Source organism: Myotis myotis, unplaced genomic scaffold, assembly GCF_014108235.1.
Source record: "Myotis myotis isolate mMyoMyo1 unplaced genomic scaffold, mMyoMyo1.p scaffold_m19_p_16, whole genome shotgun sequence".
Taxonomy (NCBI): domain Eukaryota; kingdom Metazoa; phylum Chordata; class Mammalia; order Chiroptera; family Vespertilionidae; genus Myotis; species Myotis myotis.
The window spans coordinates 8,210,384-8,229,984 of record NW_023416320.1 but is presented as its reverse complement, the minus strand read 5'-3'; the positions used below and the strand labels follow the sequence as shown (position 1 = coordinate 8,229,984).

The following is a 19,601-nucleotide window of genomic DNA, read 5'->3' as shown; positions in this document are numbered from 1 at the left end:
GAGGCACTATTCGTATACCCATTTTACAGATGCAGAAACTGGCACAGAAAGCAACTTGCCCAAGGTCACATACAGGTAAGTGGAGTGGCTGAGACTCCCACCCTGAGTCTGGCCAAGGGCCTCTTTATTCATTTGTAATAAACATGCACTGAAAATAAAGCATGTACTCCCTTGGCAAACAAGCCTGTCAGTGGAGGGAAGGGCCCCTAACCCATTTCTGACCCTCCCATCTCCATATGAGATATGAAGCTGTTTCCAGTCGCAAAGACTGAGATGGAAGTAAATTACTCATTCTACTGATTGCTTCCCTACCTACTGAAATCTTTCTTCTTCACAGATGCCACTAAGAGCAATAAAATAAGGCTTAGGACCTACCCTTCAGGCACAAAGTAAGAAGACTGGGGGGAAGAGAGGGAAGGAAAGGAACATTGGTGAGGAAACAAACATGGACTCTTCTGAGTGTGTGTGTGTGCGCGCGCGCGCGCCTGTGTGTGTATGTGAAGAGAAAAATGTAAATGGTTTCTTCTTCCAGAAAAAGAACACTTTGCCGAACCGGTTTGGCTCAGTGGATAGAGCGTCGGCCTGCGGATTCAAGGGTCCCGGGTTCGATTCCGGTCAAGGGCATGTACCTTGGTTGCAGGCACGTCCCCACTGTGGGGCGTGCAGGAGGCAGCTGATCGATCTCTCTCATCGATGTTTCTGACTTTCTATCCCTCTCCCTTCTTCTCTGTAAAAAATCAATAAAATATATTTGAATAAAAAAAAAAAAGAACACTTTTCTCCCCTAAAAAAATTCCCCCATCATCTTATTGCAAGTCTCAGGTGATGAAAGTAAGGGGGGAAGATTTCTTAAAGTAATTAAAGAGCTTATGAAGGCAACTAAAAAGGGATTGGAGCCTCTGATAATCACAGTGCTAGAGGAGATCTACAAAGAATTACTTAAAATAAAAAAATAAACATTTTCAATAGATACTTGTAAAAGAGATAAGATTCCAGAAACCTGATAGAAAGCCATTCTTTTAGCCTCGATTTTCTAAATTTTACCCACTGACAAGTAAACAGGACTACTTAGAGCTCTTCTGTTCTACCTAAGGCTGGTATACCTCAGCTCTTAAGAGTTATGCCTTATTCACAGTTTTCAGAAAGACAATTACTATTATAGAGAAATACAAAGTTAGCTATAGAATCCTAACATTGTAGCCTTTTAATCAAACTATTCAAAAGTTATCTATACCAGGCAGGATGGTCCTAAATATATAAGTAATTTAATAAAATGTAAGCTATAATACTTACTTGGGGATGGAGGATGGCCAAATAGAAATGTGTTCAGCTGTAATATCATTCACAATGTCTTCCTTAAAAGAAAAGAAAAAAAAGGCGATTTAGAAGGAAGTATATTTCAAACATTTTTAAAACAATGAAATTATGAAATACTGACCCGAACATTGTGAAGTTTGACAAAGAGTGATAAAATAATAGTCAAAACCAATGGTTCCTATAAGAAAGAGAACACAGAATCCTTAAATATTATATATTATGCTAATATTTCTCGCATCAAGATCAAGGATACCAAGTATTTTCTTCCAAAAGATTCTCACTCTCTGGAATTTACTATCTACTTTAGTTTAAAACACACTAAAGATCAACTTATCTTTAATGTCATGAAAGAAATCATGGCACAAATTTACACAAAAAATTAATCATATTTAGGTGTCTGGTTTATAATGCACGAATCCTCATGACTTCTGAAGCTGAGTAAATGGATCGCATTCCACGAGTACTTCCAGCTCCCTTAAACAAACTGACTTTTATTCCTTAAAATAATAAAGGATGGAATGTAGGTTATGTCCAGTAAATTAATGACATTAGCCTAATCAAACAAAAATTAAAGCTAGGCTTCACACATCTAGCCATATTATAAAGACTTCTTTGTCATTTAAAAAATACCTGTTTGTAGTTGCTAGAACATAAATTAGGTAAATGCAAAATAACCTTCTCCATTTAGATTATCCTATCCTCAACACTGAAGCACATTAACAGTTCACCTAAATAATTGTGTGAGCACTCAATATTTTTTAGTTATAGTCTATAAAAATCAGCAATAGTAATTAATTGACTTTTAAGAAAACATACCCGTAATTTTTTTATAAAAGAAAGCAGTTCACTCCTACAAAAAAAAAAAAAAAAATTTCATATATACATTGAAAATAAATTATAGGTGAAGATTTATTCCAAACTGTCCAGTTCTGCAAGTATAAGAATATATTTTACTGCCATACCAATGTAATTTCTATATTACTATCCAACTATAAGCTTTCATTGATTATATTAAATAATAGTTTCTTAAAATAAACAAGGTATTTCCAAAGGTGATCATGTCAGACAAATCCATCAGATGTCAGCACTAGCAAATTCTTACACTGTCTATCTTTATGATATATAAGGATAATGGTAGATGTTCTGGAAATAGTACAAATAGCATAAATAATAACTAAAAAAAATAAACTGATCAAAACATACCTATACATTATACCTAATGTGGATTCCCTCTGCTTTATTAAACTAACTCTGCCATCATTTCCTCGTTTGTGTTGACTGGACACACTACAGATCTGAACAACAACTTCCCAAAGGTCTTTAGCGGTCCGTCTACTTTCTTTAGGGCCTGGAAGCTCTTTGATTGTAGCTGCTAAAAGCTGTCCAAGCTATAACACAAAAACAAACAGAAAATACACAAGAGATAATCTGTAATGTCACACATGTTAGTTCTATGATTAAGGCACACACAAAAAATGGATAGCTGCCCAAGTACACCAACCAGTTATTTTATGCTGTGCCTTCTATCCAACAACTGAGAAATTTAGAGCTCATTGTCTACTGACAGATCTAGATCTGCTCGGGAAAGAAACCTCTGGTTTTAATCCTATATAATAAAAGGGTAATATGTAATTTGACCCTAACGGCGGAATGACTGGGAACAACCGGTCGCTATGACATGCACTGACCACCAGGGGGCAGATGCTCAACGCAGGAGCTGCCTGCTGGTGGTCAGTGCACTTCCACAGGGGGAGCTCCGCTCAGCCACAAGCTAGGCTGACAGCTGTGAGTGCAGCGGCTGTGGTGAGAGACTCTCCTGCCTCCTCGACAGCACTAAGGATGTCCAAATGCGGCTTAGGCCGGAGGGCGGGCCTAAGCCATCAGTCGAACATACCCCGAGGGCTCCCGGGCTGCCAGAGGGATGTCTGACTGCCAGCTTAGGCCCAACCCCCCCCCAGGGAGCAGGCCTAAGCCAGCAGGTGGACATCCTCCAAGGGGTCCCAGACTGCGAGAGGGCACAGAAAAGGATGAGGGACCCCGCCCCCCAAGTGCATGAATTTCGTGCACCAGGCCTCTAGTATATTATAAACCTCACTGTTCCAAACAAGTACAGTCTAATGAGAATGAACTGCGATGACACAAAGAGGTATGTGACTTATGAAGTGGGAAAAAAACAAGTTACCAAATACATATAGTATGATCCTGCTTTAAAAAAAAAAAGTTTGCAAAATGTATACAACACAATGTTAACTGTGATAAAAGCCCATGAATGAGATTAAAATAGTGCTGAAATTTTACACACACATTATAATCATTAAAAAATATTTCTTGAGGAAAAAATATGGAAATCGAAGTTGACAGAACAAGGAAACAAGATTCAAAGCCAACTCTTCTCTAAGAAAAAGTAGCAACTGGGGATACTGCTATGTGAAGAGGCAGAATTAGGGAAGGACAGATTATGGAAAATGATTGACCTGAATTAAGAGCACACAGACCAAAGATGTAGGTAGGACCCAGAAATAATAAAAAGTGGAAGGGTTGAAAGCAAAAGGCAGAGAAGAGACAGACCCAAAATGTAGAGAAAAAAATCAGGCTTATAGCTAATTCAGCACAGGAAAGATAATTAAGAGAGGAGAATGTGTGAGTGGAGGCAGGAGAGGGCATTGAAGGGATAAATGAAAAAAATAAAGATTAAACTAGAGGAGGAAAAAAGAATGAACAACTAATTGCCAATTCAGGGGTGTCACTACTGATAACAAACATGTACATTAATAACAATCCAGCACATCACATTTAGAGAAGTAAACAGACCCTAAAGAAAGGTAAGGTCCACCCTGGCTGAGTGGCTCAGTTGGTTGGGAGCGTCGCCTTGTACACCAAAAGGTTGCAGGTTCGATTCCTGGTCAGGGCACACTAGCTTTCGCTTTCAATCCCTAGTCAGGGAGCATACGGGAGGCAACTAACTGATCAATGTTTCTCTCTAACATCAGAGTTAGTTTCTCTCTCTCTCTCTCTCTCTCTCTCTCTCTCTCTCTCTCTCTCTCTCTCTCATCCCTTGGTGAAAGTTAACTACACCCTCCTTACGGCTCCCACCAGTGTATACCCATGTATGCCTGTGTACTCCAGAGCTTAAAACTAGAGTTTGATTTTTTTAAATATATTTTATTGATTTCAGAGAGGAAAGGAGAGAGAAAAACATCAATAATGAGAGAGAATCATTAATTGGCTGCCTCCTGCACGACCCACACTGGGGATCGAGCCTGCAACCCAGACATGTGCCCTGACCGGGAATCAAACCATGATCTTCTGGTTCATAGGTTGACACTCAACCACTGAGCCATGCCAGCTGGGTTTGATTTTATCATTCAAAGCAATAAAAGCTGACTCACCTTTCACTAGTTTAGGATTATACCAAAAATTTATCTTTTAACTACATAATTTCTGCTTGCATTATCATGGAACTATAGGGTATTAGAAAAAAATATGAGAAGGCAAATTCAAATGCCTGAATTATCAAAAACTATACTTTTAACTATAAACCAACAAACATTTGTCCAATCTAACAATGTATTATAAAAATTGGACAAGTTCCCTAAGTAGTACAGACCTAAAAAATAGGTACAATAATTCCATCCTAATAATTCTTTGATTTAGATTAAACGTGAATTACCTTTACATATGGATTATTCTGAAGCAGAAAGGCAGGAACTTGCAGTGTAAGGTATTCATTTTCCTTCCAGTTTAACATAAAAGCAACACACTCCTCAGCAATAACCTGACGAAGAGGAATATCTAAAAAGCCAAGAAAATATTTGGAATTACCATCATAACATTATAATGAGAACAAAGCAAAATTTGCTCAGATTTTAGTTAAACATATTAAAAACAACAGTTACAGATGAAAAATAGAAAAATACTAACGTTTTATACTTTTCTCTAGGAAGCTTAAAGGTTTCCCAACAACAGACTGCTGTGGTCCCCACTATTAATCAAAAAAGTATGAACTTAAGAACACCTCAGATGCCCAACACTCTACTGAGGAAATTTATAATTCAAATGAGCAGAGAAAATGAACACACAAATGAAACAAGTACAAAATGGCATTGGCATAAACTTTTAGAGAACAGAAATAGCTAAACCATGTAAAACTGTAATAAATCTGAGTTAATATATCATTTTTATTATTTCTTCTAATTAAAATGTAATAAATATTCCTGAGACAATTCATTCACTTTTTCAAAAAATATTACTGCAACTCGCCGAAACTGGTTTGGCTCAGTGGATAGAGCGTCGTCGGTCTGCGGACTGAAGGGTCCCAGGTTCGATTCCGGTCAAGTGCATGTACCTGGGTTGCGGGCACATCCCCAGTGGGAGATATGCAGGAGGCAGCTGATCGACGTTTCTCATTGATGTTTCTAACTCTCTCTCTCTCCCCCTTCCTCTCTGTAAAAAAATCAATAAAAAAAAATATATATATATTTTAAAAAAATATTACTGCACCAGAAACAACTGTTCTGAATACTTCCTTAGTATAACAGTCAGGTTTTAATGTACTGCAGGAAAAAGAAACCCCAATGAATGCTACAGGACAAGGTTAAAACTTTAAATGGAAAGAGCTATTAAACCTAAATAACTACATTCAGTCTTTCTACAAAGATTGCCGGTGGCTATTTACTTTAGATCTCATCTTATTCCAAAAAAGGCTCTGAGATGACCAAAAACAGCACAGGAACACAGCCAAATAAAAACCATCATCTGACTGATGTTCTGAAGGAAGGAATGAAGACAGGAGTGAAATTAGTATCCCAAGTGCCGCATGTCACTGAGTGCTATACAGTTTGCCAAAGGAAGCCTGCACAGCACTGGCTCCAACGCCTCCGTTCCTTAGCGCAGTCCCTCGCAGTAAGATGGCCATGGCTCTGAAAGCTGAAGCAGAACCCAGAGAGTGGAGTCCTGATACAGCCCGAGAGGCAGTGATTTAGAGACTACGCTTCCCTTTAAGCACCTGCAATACAACTGTTCATTATCAAAAAGCATAGTCACATGCTGGAACAGGCAGCCAAGAAACATAACAAGGACACGTATTTCAACAGAGAGCTACCTTTTAACACAGAGGTATTTAAACGTCGGAGGATCTCTCCCAAAAGAGATATCAAAATAATTAATCTGTAGCTCTTATTTCTATACCTAAAAGGTTGGATCTGCTGTCAGTTAAGATAATTTCTTATTCCTGATAGAAAAGCCAGGTCCACCCACGTAAAGGAGAACTTCTCTTTCCCTGGTCCATAGAGGGCATGCATCTAACTAATTCAAAATTGGCCCAACAGCCCTAACCCAGTGGTCGGCAAACTCATTAGTCAACAGAGCCAAATATCAACAATACAACGATTGAAATTTCTTTTGAGAGTCAAATTTTTTAAACTTAAACTATATAGGTAGGTACACTGTTATTAACTTAATTAGGGTACTCCTAAGGCTTAGGAAGAGCCACACTCAAGGGGCCAAAGAGCTGCAGTTTGCCGACCATGGCCTTAAGGTATAATTAAATGCCAACTAAACGTATTTAAAAGCCTTGCCAGCCATCTCAAAGAGGAAGCGCATAGGCTTACGTTGGACTGCTGGATTCAAATCACAGTTCTGTCTCTTACTGCATGACTTTGGCTAAATTCCTTATGCTCTCAGCACCTCAGTTTCTAGACTTATAATATGGGGATAATTAAATAAGTAGCTACTTCACAGTGCTGCCATGAGGACTAAATGAGTTATGCACCTAAAGCTCTTAAAACAATTATCTGACATGTAGTTAGCAATCAATGTTTGGGTTTTTCAATTTTTGTTCTTTTTTTTTAAACTTTGTTTGTTTTGTTAATCCTCACCCGAGGATATTTTCCATTGATTTTTAGAGAGAGTGGAAGAGAGGGAAAGACAGAGAGAAACATTGATGTGAGAGAAACACATTGATTGGTTGCCTCCTGCACAAGCCCCGACCAGGGCCTGGGCCAGGGAGGATCCTGCAACCAAGGTACATGCCCTTCAACGGAAATGAACCTGGGACCTTTTGGTCTGCAGGCCGATGCTCTATCCACTGAGCCAAACCAGCTAGGGCATCAATTTTTGTTCTTAAATTTTAATTTTAGAGAAAGCATGTATGAAAACTCAACCTTCTACCTTAAAACCCACCCTACCCAGACATAGTAGTAATGTCAGTCAACAGTTAGTGCCAGCATACTAGATTAATTTTTATGATACTGAAGGGCACTGATGCATTAAAGCTCAAAGATATTCTATCTTGAGTGCTAGAAAGTTGTAATTTCTGCTAGAAATCTGAATGTAATAACAATTAAGTTCATTTAAAAGACCCCAGAGAGTCAGCAGCCATTTCAGTTTTGACACATCAGCACCTTCCTTTACACTTCAATTTTATTGTTCATAACATTAAATATGTATAGTATGGCCCAGCCGACATGACTCAGTGGTTGAGCATCAACCTATGAAGCAGAAGGTCATGGTTCAATTCCCAGTCAGGGCACATGTCTGGGTTGTGTGCTTAATCCCCCAGTGTGGGGCATGCAGGAGGCAGTCAATCAATGATTCTCTCTCATCATTGATGTTTCTCTCTCTTCCCCTCTCCCTTCCTCTATGAAATCAATAAAAAATATAAATATTTTTCTAAATATGTATAGAATGATTTAATTGCTCTAAAGACTTTATTAAAACATGTAAAATTAAACTGCTTTAACTAAGCAAGATATATATATAACATAGGTGATAATTGATACAAGCTCCTTTTCATAAGATATTTACATTTAGAATGGGACAAAAGAGGACTGTTCCTAAAGTGACCACAGTGAGTTCCTGACTCAGTGGCAATCATTTTGAGGCCTTCCTGTGATTATGATGGTAACGGGGAAATAAACCTTCAAGATGTACCTTTAAGGACACTGATTGTTTTAACAGAGTACGTATTTTCAAATTGCAATATAGTTTCTGTAGTGTAGTGTCCCCTCAAAATTCATGTCCACCTGAAACCTCAGAATGTGCCTGACATAGAAATAGGGTCTTTGCAGATATACTTAGCTAAGATGAGGTCATACTGAACTAGGGCAATCCCTAAATCCAGTGACTGGTCCCTTATAAGAGCAAACACACACACACACACACACACACACACAGAATGCCATATAAAGGAGGAGGAAAAACGAAACTAAGGGAAGAAAAAAGGTGGCAAACACTGGAGTGACATAGCTACAGGCTAAGAAGAAACAAGGAGTCTTCCCTAGAACCTTCAGGAGGAGCATGGCCCTGCAGGCAGACACCTGGGTTCCAGGTACAGTCTCCAAACTATGAGAGAATAAATTTCTATAGTTTTAAATCATTTGGTTTGTGGTATTTTGTTATAGCAATCTTAGGAAATGACTAGATTCCTACATTTCCCTCAATGTTCTCAAGTGAAGTCCACATCTGAATTCTGTTTTTGGAGAGAAATAACTTTCTTCAGAGAGTAAAAAGTCAAGGAAACATTCTTGGGCTTTCCCACAATTACTTGAGTAATGAGTTTCTGAAATGCAGCTTTGTGGAAGTCTTACCCGGAAGCCTCATTTCCAGATATCCCCGCACCCGGCTAATAAGATCGGAAGGAGGTCTCTCTCCTGATTGCCCTGTCCCAGCTTCATGTGTATAAATATCCAAAAGCAGCATCTCATTCAGCATGACTTGACGAAGTTTTGGTGAAAACTCTGTTACCAACTCCAAACAGGCAGCAAATAACTGCTTAGCATGGGAAAAGTCCTATAAAAAGAATGAACAGAATAGCCTGGATCACCTTTCCTTGCAAACCAAAAATATGTAACTTTATGAGTACAGAGCAGAGAGAAAGATTAATTTAAATGATTAACACTAACTATCTCAGGGAATGAGGCTAAATTATCTTATTCTTTATCATCTCTATATTGGTGATTTAGTCCAATAAATACGTAATTCTTTTGAAACTTTTTAAAAAGATCCAATAATCAATCAATATAAATTACATGCCATATTACTAAATAAGTTTTACATAAATTATAAAACAAAAATAAAATTTTTTACATAAGTTATATGTGTTATATACGTTATAAGGGTGTAAAATTCCTACCAGCCTTCTCCATACACCTTACACTCTTCAACAAGATTCCATATTCTAAAATCTTTGTACACACTATTAATCTACATAATTGGCTAGTAAATCAAATCAGCTACAATCCAAGCTCTTTCCTACACATCTAATTTTTCCAAAGAGTAGTTTTCCATCACTCTCCACAGGACCCCTTCAGTCTGGCTTCTACTCCATTATAATGAAGAAACAGTTCAATAAACAAAGATTTTCACCTTTTTATTTTTTGTCCTCACCCAAGGATGTTTTTATTGATTTGAGAAACATCAATTGGTTGCCTCTCTGAGAGGGGATCAAACCCACAACCTATTGGTATACGGAATGAGCCACCCAGCCAGAGCTAAACAAAGATCTTCTAATTGTCCAATCTACTGAACATTTTTCAGTTACCTTAATGAACTTTTTCTAGACATTCTCTACTATAACTCCACATGCATCTGGTCCTCCTATCCATCACACCACCCTTTCTTGGACCCAATGTTGCACCCCCAAGCTCTGTATATTCTCCCTGAGTGATTTTTGATGACTCCCAAATCAGTATCTTCAGCCCAGACCATTCCCAAGCTTCAGGCTCATGTATCCAATTGCAGGCCCAAATTAAACACTGTAAAAAGGAACTCATAATCTGCCCCTCAAAAATGTTTTTCTCTTTACATTCACTTGTTGGCACTTCCATCTGTTCCCTGACACCCAAAACAGAAACTTGAGCATCATTGTGATCCTTTTCTCCCTCTTGCCCTCCACAGCCAATCAGCAATCAATTCTAGATTTTACCTCTTTAAGATTTCTCTAATATGCTCTCTTTTCTCTATCCTTTCTAGCACTTATGCCACTTACTAGCTATGTGACCTTGGACAATTTAATACCTTTGAGTCTCTGATTTCTCACCTAAAAACTGAAATAACACCCTCTGTAGAGTTGTTGTTTTTTTGTTTTTTTGTGTTTTTTTTTTAAGAAAAATGTAGATGAGCCCTGGCCTGTTTGGCTCAATGGATAGAGCGCCCGCCTGGGGACTGAAGGGTCCCAGGTTCTAATTAGGTCAAGGGCAGATATCCAGGTTGCAGGCTCGATCCCTAGTAGGGGGCACGCAGGGGGCAGCTGATCAATGATTCTCTCTCATCATTGATGTTTCTATCTCCCTCTCCCTTCCTCTCTGAAATCAATAAAAATATATTTTAAAAAGGAAGAAAGTTAATAGTTTATCAAAATTTAAAAAAACTTAAAAAAATAAAATAAGCTATGAAAGATATTTTAAGGGATTTTGTTTTGTTTTCATAGCTTGGAACACAATCTTTACTAAATGAACACTAAAGGTTATAAATTACAATTTTTCAGAGTCTCCAGATATTTAAAAAGGAATAGACCAGTATCCATATGTCCAAGACCAGTTTGGTACAGTTATGAGGACAGACACACAAAAAAAGAACAAACCTTTTCAAATATCCTTTTAGGCCCGGCTGATGTGGCTCAGTGGTTGAGCACCGACCCATGAACCAGGAGGTCAAGGTTTGATTCCAGGTCAGGGCACATGCCCAGTAGAGGACATGCAGGAGACAGCTAATCAATAATTTTCTCTCATCAGTGATGTTTCTCTCTCTCTCCTTTTCCCTTCCTCTCTCAGTAATCAATTAAAAAATATATATTTTTAAAAAATCCTTTTAGGCCAATGGCTATCATTTTAAGATCAGGAAAATAGAAAATTCTGATTCCTGGCTTTCATGTTAAAATTAGTAAAGCATATTCTTAACCAGTAGTTAATGTACACTTTTACTCACCATAACAGTACTGCAGTGTAAACCTTTGGCCATGAGAATGTATACCAAATCCCTTGTTAAATTGTCTTTAATTCCCAGGATAACACCACTATAAACAGAAGGTACTTCCCACTAGAATAAATAAAAATATGTAAATATAAACACTTAGAGAAAGCCAAATCTAGATAAATATCTTTCAATAATCTTCAATCACCTTTAAAAAAAATCATGCAAACGTCATCTTTAAAAAAAAAAAAATAAGTCATAATAAAATGCTATTCAAAATGAACATATTCACTATAATGAGTCAGTAATAAATCATTAAATTGACTGGAACATTCTGAAGGTTATAGAAAAAAAGAGTATATGTATTAACTTATGTAGTCCTCACAACAGTACTATGAAGTAGGTAGTTATCCCCCTTTTACAGATGAGAAAACTAAGGCACACAGATGTTAAATAATTTGCTCAAGATTATATAGCTAGAAAGTATGGAACCTGATTATAAACTCAGGTAGTTAGTGTCAGAACTCCCTCTCTAATATTATGTTATACTTACTCATCTATACAAATGAACACTAATAACCATGTCAATACCAATGAGGCCCAATTAATGTCCACAGCAATTTCCCATTTCACTGCACTTGCATGTTCAAGTCCCATAAAATATATAGCTGTTTTCATTTGCACTTCCATGCAGGAAAGCTGTTAAAACAGATAACCTCAGAAACAGGTATATACATTACCTGTTTGGGTTCATTTTAAAATCCGGGATTATTTTAATTTTAAAAACAAATACAAGCTATTGACTCACTCTTCTCAACTAGACAGTCTACCCATGGTATAACTGCCCGGTAATAACATACATCTTTACAACTTGGTGGTCCCAAGTTTTTTTAAAAAACCATTTCACAGAAAGAAAAAAAGGATATAAAAAGAGCTTAAGGCCCTGACCACCGGCGTGCTCAGTTGGTTGAACATCACCCTGTGCACCAAAAGGTTGCCGGTTCTATTCCCAGTAAGGGCACATACCCAGGTTGCAGGTTCGACCCCCCAGTTGGGGCATGTAAGCGAGGCAAAGGAACGATGTTTCCCTCTCTCTCTTTCCCGTCCCTTTCTCTCTCTCTAAAATCAATTTTAAAAAATTATTTTTTAGAAAAAGAGCTTAAAAAATACATTAACAAGCGAAAATATAAGGGGAAAGATAAACATGTAGTTCTAACTTAACTTATGAAACTAAGAGGAGACTGGTCTACATAGGAAAATGTGCATCCCAGGAAGTCAGATATGAAGATTTTAAAATAGAAATTTATATGACTTGAATCTTCCTACTTCCTGAATAAAAATAACATATTGCAGCACTTATACTTCATGGTTCATACACATACCTCACTTGGCTCTATTCTTTACTCACTTCTAGCCTTTACTTAAATGAGTCTGAACAACGTAGTGATATAACATAATAAGAAAAATAAAATAAGCACACACAATATTCCCCCTTCAGTGGCTACTTTAGATATTTGTTACTGAAAAATTCCTTTAGAAAATCTAAATATACGTCAGTGGCTTCACTTAATCAAGTCCCCCAGTTAATACTTAGAAAACACCCTCAGTTTGTTCATGGTACCTACTCTAGAGGGATAGCTGAACAAAGTCTGTCTCAAAGCCAGTGCTAAATCAATTTCAGAGATGAGAGAGGGAAAAAGAGGAGTCTAAAATCACACGTAGTACAGATGTAATTTAAGACCCCTGTCCTCTGGATTCATGTTTCCTTCAGGATTTTCATCATTAGAAATGGTCTCTGCCATTTGCCACATTTGTATGCTAACTGTCCTCTGACACTGAACAGATCACCCAAGGTTCACTGGAGAAATCAGGTATCTTGGCAGTGACCACCATGAATAAACAACCCCAATGGCTCATCTTCTGCATCTTCTCCAATTTTACTTAAAACCCAGATATTCAGCCTGCAATCAGTACCACTGAAAGCCAAAATAGTCTCATTGTGAGAAAACCACTGAACCTGAAATATTTCTTCCTTACTGATTCAAAGGAATGCAACTTAAGTTTCAGATTTCTCAGATCCCAAAAGGCCAACAGTCATATCAGTTGATCTTGTAGCAAGAATGAACTTATTATAAGGACTGAAAGAAAGGCTATTCACTCCAGCATTGTATCCACTGACTGGCTTGGTCTGATCTGGAAGTATTATTTGAACTAGTATCCCAGATCATAAGTTTCTGATCATCAGCGAATGACCCAAACAGAGATTCATGGTGCAGATGCCGGGAAACATCTCCTACTCCTGCTATATGCCCTATAAAGATGGGCTTCACATCCACAACTTTTCCATACTTTGGAAAAGCACTGATGTCCCATAGACAGATGGTGTAGTCATCTGAAGCACTAAGGAAGTGCCCACAGAGATTTGGGCTCCAAGAAAACCCATAGCCTTCCTTCTGATGTCCACAAAGACACAGGTCTGGGCTGCATTCTCCAGAGGATCTGGTTTAGAAGGATGTTTTGTATAGTCAAAAACAAGAACATCACATGCAAGGGTTCTCTTAATATAATGTGACCTATTTATTCTTTCATGGCTGACCTTGATTTCTATTTTAACTTTTCTAGTAACAGAACCAAAACTTCCAAATCCTCCTTTCTCACAGTGTCACCATTAGGGAGCTTCACACTGGCTGTAACAAGGAGGTTTTGTTCATCTGACATGTGTGTTCCAAGGACAAGCCAAATCTTTCCCTTCTGGTCTGGTTATATGTGGAAGCCACCGAGCAGTTAGGCTGGGCCACTTCAGATAGGTCATCACTAAATCATAAAGAAAAGGGGTGTTCTTTTTCCATATTTTGTACTCTTTGTTGACCCCACGTTCTTCTACTGCATCATCAAAGGGTGTTTCCTTGTCAGCCATGGCACACAGGCAAGCCAGGGGAATTCTGGGGTTGAGCACTGGGGAGGGCTCATGGTGCCTGGCTAGGGGTTCTAAATGAATACCTAGACCCAAAAATGTCTATAAAGAAGTTTTAATGAACTGGTTCCTAGCTGTAGGCTTTAGACCTCATGAAGGCATTAAAAAACAAAAACACCATATTAAGCACATAGCAAGTATTAGCTACAAACTACATAAATATCTTACATATATATTAGAGGCCTGATGCATGAAATTCATGCAAGAGTAGGACCTCGCACCCCGGCCTGCCTCGCGGCCCTGCCCACCCACCCACTGGTCGTTCCGGAAGGTCGTTCTGCTGTCTGGTCTAATTAGCATATTAGCTCTTTATTATACAGTGGGGCCTTGACTTACGAGTGTCCCGACTAACGAGTTTTTCGAGATACGAGCCGTCTCTCGGCTGATTTTTTGCTTTGAGTTGTGAGCTAAAATTCAGGTTACAAGACAGCTTCAGATACCCCACCGCTAGTTGGCGCAGCGAATGTCACAGTGAACACCACAACATCAGCCCAGCATCACGTGTCTCACTCATTCACTTTTTGATTTGACATACAAGTAATTTGAGTTACGAGCTCCGTCACGGAACGAATTAAACTCGTAAGTCAAGGCCCCACTGTATAGGATTTACAGATATATTTAAAGTATATGTAGATGCTATGATAAGTGGGATATAAACTTATTATTAGAGGCTACTGATTTAATAGTATCTTTTCTGACATTTTTTATTTCTCTGTCAATGGATGTTCAAAGTACAATTATTTCATGTGAAGGTTCTAAATTGTTGGCAAATAAAAGGAGTCTTCATTCTCAAAACAGTCAGGTAACAACTCTCCGATTAAATTACATTAGAAAACAAGGGTAATTTTATTACCTGTTCTTAACAGAGGGTTTCTTACCTTATTGGATACTGTCCAGAATTGGCGCTCTGATGTCATACCATGTAATTCAATTAAAATCTGCCGAATCCTCCAAGGATCCACTGACAATATCAGCTGATGCTCCAACTGGCCAATGTTGACACTTGCTGAGGCTAAGAAAGAAAGAGATTCCTATTTTAATAATGATTTAATTCAAGGGTGTAAATAATCATGTAAGTATGAGTGATAATTTATTGAAATCGTGTATGTAAGTATTATATCTGTGGGGTTTTTATTCTTAGTATATCTATTTCAAAAACAGCTCTCACCTTCAGAACTGATTCACCAACATAATGTAATTTACGTATTTGCTTTATCCTCAGAAAAAACCTAATACAATTTGTATTATGTCTGTATTTAAAAATTCATTTAATAAAGATGAAAACATAAACAAAGGTAAAAATCAGTAAGTGGTTCATGAAAAGATCTATGTGGTATATGGATAAAAACTAACTTATGTAGACAGTCTCCTACTTTTTTAACATAATATGTTAACAAAAGCACATATAAATAAAAGGTTAATTTTGAATAATAATTTTAAATAACAAATATTTAAAATGTGTGTTTTTTGAAGGGAGAGGAAGAGGAGGAAATATTGCCTTCTCAAAGAATCATGAAATGATTAAAACCCTTAATTACAACTAACCTGTGAGACAGTCCTCAATTTCCAGCATTTTATGTGTTAATGTTATTCCTTTCCTTTACAACAGTAAATCAGTTTAAATCCAGTGAGCTTCAAAGCTGCTAAAATTTTGCCTTTTTGTTAAGCCAACTGAATTCTCTACCTCACCCATACTAAGTTTTGAAGCTTATTTTCTTTTATTATTATTAATTACAGGACTACATTTTCTAGTTACATTTATAAATTAAGGGCAAAAACTGAAGAAAATCACATAAATAAGGCAAAAAAGACAGTAGTATTGCCAAAGCAAAATGTTTAGCCAATAGGTAGTATCACAGTAAAATAGGCTGAAATGCATGGAAGCCTGTATTTCTTATGGTCTTAGCACATTTTACCAGTGCCCTCTCACCTCTTTTGTTACCTCCCAAGAACACATTAGCAGCAGAGCTACCTTGGTCTATTTCCCTAGCTATAATCTCTTCTGTATCTAGACCTAATTCTCTACTAACCACAGACTCAGCAAAGTCTCAGCACTTAACTGCCTAGACAGAAATATAACAGAAGACAGGTAGATTTCTATTAATTACCACATAAGGGCAAATTAAAACAATTAAGAGGGCATCCTCAATTACACTGAGGGGCAAAATGTGCCAACATTAGCTAGCAGACTGGAGAGCTCACCTGGGATGTCATAAAATGAAGTCATAGGTTTAATGCACAGGTTTACTCTAGGGGATCTCTTCCTCATCTGATCAACAAGTAGCTTTCGTTCTTCATCTTTCAACAATGTAATGAAAAGCTCATGTGAAGAAATCATGAAAACATACTGCAGATCTTCCAAACCCAGGCACACATTCCTACATCAGTGAGAAATATTATAAAACAAAAAAGGACATGATTTAGTTTGGGAAAAACAATATTAACCAATTTTTGTTAAGAAACCATTTAACAAATCACCATTTCATAAACTGCATTAACAATATTTTGAAATAGATTTTAAAATTTCACTTTGGTCCTTATTTAAAATTGTGATATCAATGACAATATAAGAGTAACTATACAATCATAAGTTCTGTGGGGCTGCACTAATCTCAACCATATCTGGTTCTCAAATATCAGTTACTGCCTGTTTATAAGATATGCAGTTCAAATACAAAAAGTAATAAAAGGTTCTTTTCTCACAGGACTAAGTTCAAAGTTAAGGAAAAGAAAAAAAGAAAGGTACTTACTTTAGAAAAGAAGCCATGTTTCCTTTCAAAGAATCTGAAGATTTTTCTAAGTTTATTGATCTTGAACATACCTAGAAGTTTGAGTATTTTCATTTGAGTATGGGCTTTAAAAAATATACACTAGGTATGAAAAGCTACAATTTGAAAACAACTGAATTTTCCTTTTTCAGCCATATGTCAATCACAAATTTGGTTAAATTAAAAGATGATATCAAAAAATTAAAATCCACAATGGGGAGGAGTAAAATCTAATCATTTCAATAACTGCAGATATTAAGAATAGTCTATTTAGCATGGTATAAAGTTCTCCCATAATTTATAAATTGTTACCAATTATATGTAGTGATAAACTATAAGAACCAGTAGCTACTGTCAGAAAAGCAAGAGAAGATTAAGATTCATCTTAGTTGCAAAGAAGTATCAGTAATAGCTAAACTAATAGCTATAAAACTAATGCTTAAAAAAATTAACCAAGGTTTAGAAAATTATAAAAATAAAGAATTACAGAAACCAGTTATAAAAATATTATCTATGAATATTCTAATATTATTCTGAGATTATTCATTAGGATTCCTCCCATATATTATTTATAAGCCAAAATAGAACATAATTAGTATAAAAGTCCCTAACCTCAAGAAACTATCTAATATTCTCTAATAAGATATAGAATGTTTGAAGCTGCATTGTTCATAACAGCAGAAAGTGGAAACAACTCTGAAGAAGTGCATCAACTGAAGAGACACAAATGTATAATGGATAGCATACCCAAATGAATGGACACACAAATGAGACATTAAATAGTATACCTATTCAATGGAATATTATTCAACCATTAAAATGTTTACAGCAGAGGTGGCCAACTGGCGGTCCGTGAGGTCTGAAAGGTTGGCGACCACGGGGTTAAAGAACTGACCCATGCTACCACATGCACGAACGATGAAAACACTAAGGGGCCTGGCCGGTGTGGCTCAGTGGTTGAGCATCAGCCTGCAGACTGAAGAATCCTGGGTTTAATTTCGGTCAAGGGCATGTACCTTGGGTGCAAGCTTGACCCCCAGGCCTGGTCAGGGCACGTGCAGGAGGCAACCAATCGATGTATCTCTCTCACATTGATGTTTCTCTATCTCTGTGTCTCTCTCCCTCCCTTCTACTATCTCGAAGAATCAATGGAAAAATATCCTCAGATGAGGATTAACAAAAAATATATATATATATAAAAACTAATATTAAATTTGCTGTCATATGTAAGATCTTATGATAAGTAACACTTGAGTGTCTTTCCATATCAGATTATTTATTCACATTTAGAGAGGCATTGTACATGTGTCATGGAACAATTTAGGGAAGATTTGTTAACTTCTGGTAAGTAATATACGTTTCGTGAATTCACCTCAATTTTTTTAAAAGCCTCATTAAAAACAAGAAGGGCCGAAACCGGTTTGGCTCAGTGGATAGAGCGTTGGCCTGCGGACTGAAAGGTCCCGGTTCGATTCCGGTCAAGGGCATGTACCGGGGTTGCGGGCACATCCCCAGTGGGAGATGTGCAGGAGGCAGCTGATCGATGTTTCTCTCTCATCGATATTTCTAACTCTCTATCTCTCTCCCTTCCTCTCTGTAAAAAATCAATAAAATATATTTAAAAAAAACAAAACAAAACAAAAAAAAAAAACAAGAAGGAATGTATCTATAAATGTTATAACATTATAAAGGTAATAAAAACTTTAATACTAACACAAAAATTTAGATGATATAGACAAATTCTTAGAAAATAACTTCTTAAAACTATTAAGGAAGAATAGCTCTACAATCACTGATTAATGGACCCACAGCCAAAAATCTTCTCACAAAAAAGTCTCTAGTCCCAAATACTTCATTTCTGAAATTCTAGCAAACATCAAAAGAAGCAATGAGTTCATTTTTAAACTAACTTTTCCAATCTCTACATATAAAAGCCTAAGTGACTGAATGACGGATCGACCCATCACTATGATGCGCACTGACCACCAGGGGGAAGACACTCAATGCAAGAGCTGCCCCCTGGTGATCAATGCGCTCCCATAGCCAGCCTCCCACGGTCCATCCCCCTGGCCAGCTGGTCCCAATCAGGACTGGGCGAGATGGCCCCGATCAGCCCCAATTGCTGGCCAGGCCGAGGGACCCCACCCATGCACAAATTCGTGCGCAGGGTCTCTAGTGTATTTATAAGGTAAGCATGACAATGAAACCAAAATCAAAAGCAAGACCAAAAAAAAGCAAGTGCATCAGTCTTGCACAAAAATGTATAACAATCTTAAAATATTAGCCAACCAAATCAAGCAATATATATTTTTTAAAAATCACGACATACACCTGAAGCAGTTATGCTAATCATGTCAATTAAGATTTTGAAAAATCATGACCTAATTGGTTGTTCCAAAGATAATTTAACAATTAATATACTTCACATTAATAGATTAGAAGAGAAAAATAAAATTACAAGATTGTAATAGACATAGAGAAAACATTTGATAAAATCTAAAAATCATTCATGATTTTTTAAAAAGAGCCCTTAGTGAACTAAGGATAGATGAAAACGTCCTTAATCACATAAGGAAGAGCTACAGGAAAAACAAAATTATCATCATTCCACTTGGTGAAACAGTGCAAGCTTT

The 19,601-nt window shown here is 37.2% G+C and overlaps 1 protein-coding gene and 1 pseudogene across 4 annotated transcripts in view; both read right to left on the bottom strand.

Annotated features, from left to right (window-relative positions):
• Nucleotides 1–19,601, bottom strand: part of INTS8 (integrator complex subunit 8) — a 43,480-nt gene that overhangs the window by 6,549 nt on the left and 17,330 nt on the right. For 3 of the 4 annotated variants that reach the window (XM_036337740.1, XM_036337739.1, XM_036337742.1), the window contains 10 exons: nucleotides 16,951–17,021; nucleotides 16,403–16,578; nucleotides 15,079–15,212; nucleotides 11,242–11,352; nucleotides 8,904–9,105; nucleotides 4,988–5,109; nucleotides 2,521–2,705; nucleotides 2,134–2,167; nucleotides 1,439–1,495; nucleotides 1,294–1,355 (listed from right to left, as the gene is read on the bottom strand). In XM_036337740.1, the coding sequence (XP_036193633.1) occupies nucleotides 1,294–1,355; nucleotides 1,439–1,495; nucleotides 2,134–2,167; nucleotides 2,521–2,705; nucleotides 4,988–5,109; nucleotides 8,904–9,105; nucleotides 11,242–11,352; nucleotides 15,079–15,212; nucleotides 16,403–16,578; nucleotides 16,951–17,021 (1,154 nt within the window). The remainder of the gene's footprint in view (nucleotides 1–1,293; nucleotides 1,356–1,438; nucleotides 1,496–2,133; nucleotides 2,168–2,520; nucleotides 2,706–4,987; nucleotides 5,110–8,903; nucleotides 9,106–11,241; nucleotides 11,353–15,078; nucleotides 15,213–16,402; nucleotides 16,579–16,950; nucleotides 17,022–19,601) is intronic. The other variant, XM_036337741.1, reaches the window with a different exon arrangement.
• Nucleotides 12,320–14,420, bottom strand: LOC118670630 (annotated as a pseudogene).